The sequence below is a fragment of the Melanerpes formicivorus genome, unplaced genomic scaffold (assembly GCF_026170545.1).
Source record: "Melanerpes formicivorus ecotype bairdi unplaced genomic scaffold, bMelFor1.0.p_v2 SCAF_2, whole genome shotgun sequence".
In the NCBI taxonomy this organism is placed as follows: domain Eukaryota; kingdom Metazoa; phylum Chordata; class Aves; order Piciformes; family Picidae; genus Melanerpes; species Melanerpes formicivorus.
The window spans coordinates 55,340,989-55,346,988 of NW_027142354.1; the positions used below are offsets into that span (position 1 = coordinate 55,340,989).

The following is a 6,000-nucleotide window of genomic DNA, read 5'->3' on the forward strand; positions in this document are numbered from 1 at the left end:
AAGGAGAGATTCCAGTTATTCATTTTAATGAGAGACAAGGAAGAAACAATACCAGGCTTTGATGGAATACAACCCACCACTTACTTATCCTATTAAGGCTACACAGTGTGGCTCTGAGGATCTCCTGCCCTGAACCAAGGCCTGGCTCATAAACAACAGTTACCTTGGCAAAGGTAATTCATGCCCTTGAGACACGACACAGAGAGAGCTCTGAGAAAGAAACCAGGTCATTTCCCCACCTCTTGTTAATTCATTGAGCATTGGTTCCTTTAGAGCTATGATCTCCAGAATGGGAGGACCATCTTGCTGGAGTCAGAAGTGATTACTTGTGTTGTACAGAGTGAGGAGAAGAGATGAAAAGTGTGTGCAAGCACCAGTGTGTATGTGTGAGGGATTGATGTTGAGCAGCCATCCCCTGCTCTTCTGTTCACTGGGGAGCTCAAATCCATAGCCATGCAAAGACAGAGCCAGACTTGTTCAGGAAGAAGGCAAATGCATTGAAATGTCCCTGAGAGGCTGAGGCAGCCCTTTGAACACCTCAGACACCCCAAGAGACACAGCAAACAGAGCAGTGACATCCACGCAGAGGCTACTGGTGCAGTGAGCTGAGAGACAGGCCACCAGCTAGAGTTTAAATCCCAGCTGAATTCCATGTGATAATGAGCTGAACACTATCTTGGACTCCCTCTGGTTGTCAGCATGTTGTGAAAGTCCTGGAATCCCCTGCTTAAGCTAGGATAACTGCTCTGCTCTCAGAAATCCCCGTGGACTCAGAACAAGAAGGCAAACAAGGATGAAAATGGACGGCACAGCTCTGAAAAAGTTATTCACAACCCTGTTGCTAACCTGAGTGTTACCTCCCAGGCATGGATGTCTGATGGAATTGTTCTGGGTTTAATGTAGGAGCGTGCAATGCTGCCCCTCTTTACCCAGGGAGTGAATCTTTATGCAGCATTGCAAAACAAATAATCACAAGGTCTCATTTTTTACTGCCCTTGCTGATAGCTTTACTTATATCGAAGTTTAACTCTTGCCCCAGTTATGTGAAGAAGATGGAAGGAAAGGAGGAAGTTTTTGTCCTGCTCACATTATGAAAAGTAGATAATATTTGACTACAGAACTTGACTTGCTGTTGGACAAACCAGGGTTAAAACTCCAACACCATTAATCCCAGGAGTCTCATACAACCTATGGAAAAGTCTGCAGAAAAGCCAAATTCACTGCCTAGGTCCTGTTCAACTGCAGCTACTCCATGGTCAGGCAGAAGGACTTTACCTTCCAGAATAATCTAGTCTCTCCTTCATGAGCTTGACCTTTGCTTTGAGGTTACAAACTGCTACTTCTTCTGCTGTTATATATAACAGAGTAGCACACAGAGACCTCCAGCAGGGATGGATTGTGCTCCTCACTGAGTCGTGCAGCTGGTGAAATGGCAGTGCTTGCCCCAGACAGCGAGCAGCTGAAGTGAGAGACAGGAGATGACAGGTAGCTTAGACAAGGCGGCGTGTGAAGCATGAGGTAAGCATGAGCTGGTTATGAGAAGCAGGATAGTGGGAGTCACAGCACACCAGCTCCCTGGCACTGGGGGCACCTTCCCAGGCTGTGTGAGACAGAGGTCCCAGAGCTGGAGAAAGCCTTGGCTGCAGGTGTGGGAAGGAAAAATATCATGGCTGGAGTTGAAGAGGAGACACAAATGCGGACTGAAATTTGTCCATGGGCTTTCATCGGTCTCCTGTACACTGAAGTCCATATTCAGGACTTAAGGAAAGCATTAAGAGAGGTAGGGAGGAAAGGGAATGGGAAAAATCTGTGTCTATTCCACTGGGAGATCTACCTAGATTGAAGAAGAGTGAGGGAGAGCACACAACCTAGCTGCTGAGTCCTCAACTGCCTTGTGGCCATGAGCTGATAAAGCAGCCAGGAGATGGCTGTGAATGGATGTGTCTGCCTAGCTGTAGATCCTGCTACAGCCTGGAGACCCTGGGAGGATGGTGAGCTCTAGCCTGATCTGGGGACTGCTTCTGAGAACACTACACATGTACCATAAAGCTTCTCTGTCCTGCTGACATTAGTTGTGAGAATTTGATGCAGCCTGTAGAGGCTGGAGGACCAGGAGTCTGGTAATACCAATTCACAAATCCACCTGAACACGAGGTGGGGAAATTGAGGAAAAACTCAGAAGAATATGGCAGTACCACATCTTGTGGATGCTGCTTGGAGGAATTAGCACAATGCAAACTTATTAGGGGCTAAAGGTGTCTAAAGAGCTCAGCAGAGGAGTGAAACGAATAGGGAACATGGAGCAGCCAAGCTCACTCAGCACGAATACATGAGAGCTTTGCATTTTCCACAGTAACACAACAGAGAAATACCTGCAAGCTCAGCATCCTGCTGAAATGCACACACCCCACAGACAGTAAGAGATAGATCAGACAAGAATGGGGAGGAGAACCCCTCCAGGAATACAGAATACAGAATTAACCAGGTTGGAAAAGACCTTCAAGATCATCGAGTCCAACCTATCACCCAACACCTTCTGATCAACTAAACCATGGCAGCAAGTGCTCCATCCATTTTTAAACACTTCCAGGGGTGCTGACTCCACCACCTCCCTGGGCAGTACATTCCAATGGCTAATAACTCTTTCTGGGAAGAACTTTCTCCTCACCTCCAGCCTAAACTTCCCCTGGCACAGCTTGAGACTGTATCCTCTTGTTCTGGTGCTGGTTGACTGGGAGAAGAGACCAACCCCCACCTGGCTACAACCTCCCTTCAGGTAGTTGTTGATGGCAATAAAAGTATTACCACTCCACTGAATATATGAAGATATCAGCACTGAATATACATTTGAGTTTCTGTAATACAAAGTCAAGTTTCTGAGGAGAAGCAGCCCTTCCCAGCCTGTGTGCAAGGCCAAGACCCCGCCCAAGAGGACCCACATCAGCACAACCTTGTTAAGGATGATGTTGAGCCGCTCAGTTTCGCAGTCCACCACCACCAGCCTCTCCTTCTTCTTCTGCAGCTCCTGGAAGAGCACACGGTAGCCCTCTTCTGTTGTCGTCAGGATGTTGACAGCTGTCACCTGCCAGTTCTTCTCGGCTGCTGTGTCCAGCACCTTCTGTAGGACCGACAACCCTATGAAGGGAAGAGAAGGGGAAGAGGATAGCAAGGGGAGAACCAGGTTTGGCTTGTGCAGTGGCATCTTTCCAGTCATCTGCCAGCCTGCAGAGCTGCCTCGAGCCAGGCTGGGTGCAGTGTTGCCAAGAGTGCAGCAGAACTACAGAGAGCAGCTAGTAGGGAGTGGTGGGTTGAGATTTCCCCCCAACACAGGGGAAACTACCACATAGGGTTAACCCTTACCCAAGCACAGCTGGGCTAGAATTATTGACTCCTGCTTTCTCTGTCCTAGCACAGAAAAAGAGGATGATTTCAGACCTAGTTTTCCTTTGCAATCAGCTGAGCAGTCCTGTTGATCAGGCCCTGCTGTGGGATTCAGATAAATGCTCTAATCCCTGTCTTGTCTGTCCCTACCCAAATGATTTGACCTCTCCAGGCTATAGTTTCCTTCTCAACTTTCATCTCTTTAGGCTGTGTGCTCTTAGGGTTAAGGACACCCTCAGCAATCACAATACACAATCATATTCAATGTCCCTGGCTCTCTTAGCAACTCATCAGGAAACTTCAGTATTTTTAGAAGGATCTTTCCTAAATGACATGCACAGCCTTCCAGAGCAGGTACACACAGTCAGGACTGTCCTGGAGTCCTGCTAGACAGCCTTGCCTACTGCAGTCCTTTTGGGATACTCAGCAAGCCCATGCCTCTGACAACAGGCAGCAGGGTGGGATGATTTTATACAGTCTCTTTGTCTCCTCAGGTCTCTGTTAATGATAGCTTCCAGGACTGCACTGCGAATCGCCCTTACCTCTGTGCTGTCCTTCACAAGTCCATTCTGCACTCACCCTCCAAGCCTGAAGCTTAAAATGCATCTGAGAGCTGGGGAAACCGGGTCACAGAGCAATGAGCCCACTAACTTCTGTTTGTGGTTTAGAAAGTTAGACAGTATCTCCCAGGAATCCAACAAAGGCTTCTGCTGTTTTACATAGACAACTAACACAGTGAAAAAGGAGTTTCCCAAGCTACTGGCCAGGAAGACACACTCATCACAACTGGATGTGAGCTCAGGTAAGATCTGAACTGTTGGCTCATTTTTGTTGGTGTGGCTTTGAGTTTGAATGATCTGTTCAGCATGGGACCTATTCAACTTTAACAATTTCCCCATTTGAAACTCCAGCACTTTTATTATTGCACATTAATTATTTCACTTGTTGATGGGGCTCAGACCTGACTCTGAAGACAGAAGTGCTGGGTCAGGCTAAACCTTCAGCTAGATCAATGCCCCACCTTCAGCACTAATCATAGAATCATCAGGGTTGGAAGAGACCTCAAGGATCATCTAGTTCCAACCCCACTGCCATGGGCAGGGACACCTCACGAGGAGGTGGTGGAGTCACCATCACTGGAGGTGTTCAGGAGTAGACTTGATAGGGTGCTTGGTTGCATGGTTTAGTTGATTGGGTGGTGTTGGATGATAGGTTGGACACGATGATCTTGAAGGTCTCTTCCAACCTGGTCTGGTCTATTCTATTCTATTCTATTCTATTCTATTCTATTCTATTCTATTCTATTCTATTCTATTCTATTCCATTCCATTCCATTCCATTCCATTCCATTCCATTCCATTCCATTCCATTCTCTATTCTCTATTCTATTTTCTATTCTATTCTATTCTATTCTATTCTATTCTATTCTATTCTATTCTATTCTATTCTATTCTATTCTATTCTATTCTATTCTACATGAGGTTGCTCACAGCCACATCCAGCCTGGCCTTAAAAACCTCCAGGGATGAGGCTTCCACCACCTCCCTGGGCAACCTGTGCCAGTCTCTCACCACCCTCATGGGGAAGAACTTCTTCCTAACATCGAATCTGAATCCACCCATTTCTAATTTTGTTCCATTTCCCCTAGTCCTATCATTACCTGACACCCTAAAAAGTCCCTTCCCAACTTTCCTGTAGCCCCCTTCAAATACTGGAAGGCCACAATAAGGTCTCCTTGGAGCCTCCTCTTCTCCATCAAGGCATGAAATGAACCTTCCTTGAGCCACCCTTTCAGCCACCGACATCCAGCCACAGTAAGGTGAGTTCTTAAGGCAAAAGACTTCATCTAAACCACAATGTTTGACTGCCTGGTGACCCTTCTCGTGTTCTTGGGACTTACCCCGGTCAGCATCGTAAATGTAGACAAACTTCTGCCAGCTGTAGTGCTCGATGACACTGATGAGGGCATCCTGGAGCTCCGGGCGAAGCTGGAGAACAAACTGGTTGGACGTTTCGACGGGGAAGCTTGGCGTTATGAAGCAGACGTGCAGAGCTCCACAGAAGGACGTGAGCATGTTGACTGTCCTCCTCTCATAAAACCCAAAGATGGCGTAGACCCCCTTGGAGAACTGTGAGCAGACTGCAGGAGCAGAGACAGAGGTGGTGAGGGCAGCTCGCAAGGTTTCTCAGAGAAGTCACCAAAATAAACCTCTGCCCTGATCCAGGCTGCTGGCCCTCTAGACTACAGCATTTTCCCTGAGGCCTCTGGATTGCTGAATGCAACCTGTGAAGAATAGGACTAGTGGCCACGGAGTGCTTTGCCCTTGGATCTCCACAGACCTCCTTTGCTTTTGACAGGCAGAAGGGACACAGAAGAGTGAACTCAGCCTCCTCAGGGCTCTGCTGAAGATTTTGATGCTTCTGGGACAAAATGTGTGATTTGAACAAAGGAATCTCTCAGCAGAAATGCCTGGGAACACCAAGCCCTCTTTCCTTAGGGTGGCAGCTCTCTGGCCCCTGGAGCTGTTTGATTTTGAGGGAGAAAGGCTGCAGTTAGAGCTTGTCATTGCAGTCCCAGATGCATTCAAGGAGCAGAAGGAAAGCATTTCCATCACAGTA

The 6,000-nt window shown here is 47.5% G+C and overlaps 1 protein-coding gene across 5 annotated transcripts in view; it reads right to left on the reverse strand.

Moving 5' to 3' along the window:
- Positions 1-5,516, reverse strand: part of GRIA1 (glutamate ionotropic receptor AMPA type subunit 1) — a 75,167-nt gene extending 69,651 nt beyond the window's left edge. For 4 of the 5 annotated variants that reach the window (XR_010990222.1, XM_068161927.1, XM_068161935.1 and 1 more), the window contains exons 1-2: positions 5,282-5,515; positions 2,951-3,135 (exon numbers count right to left, since the gene is read on the reverse strand). Coding sequence is in view for 4 of the 5 variants with exons in the window: in XM_068161927.1 (XP_068018028.1) it covers positions 2,951-3,135; positions 5,282-5,456 (360 nt within the window). In the remaining variant the exon portion in view is untranslated. Of the gene's footprint in view, positions 1-2,950; positions 3,136-5,281 lie in introns of all 5 variants that reach the window. The other variant, XM_068161957.1, reaches the window with a different exon arrangement.
- Between the last annotated feature and the right edge of the window lie 484 nt (positions 5,517-6,000).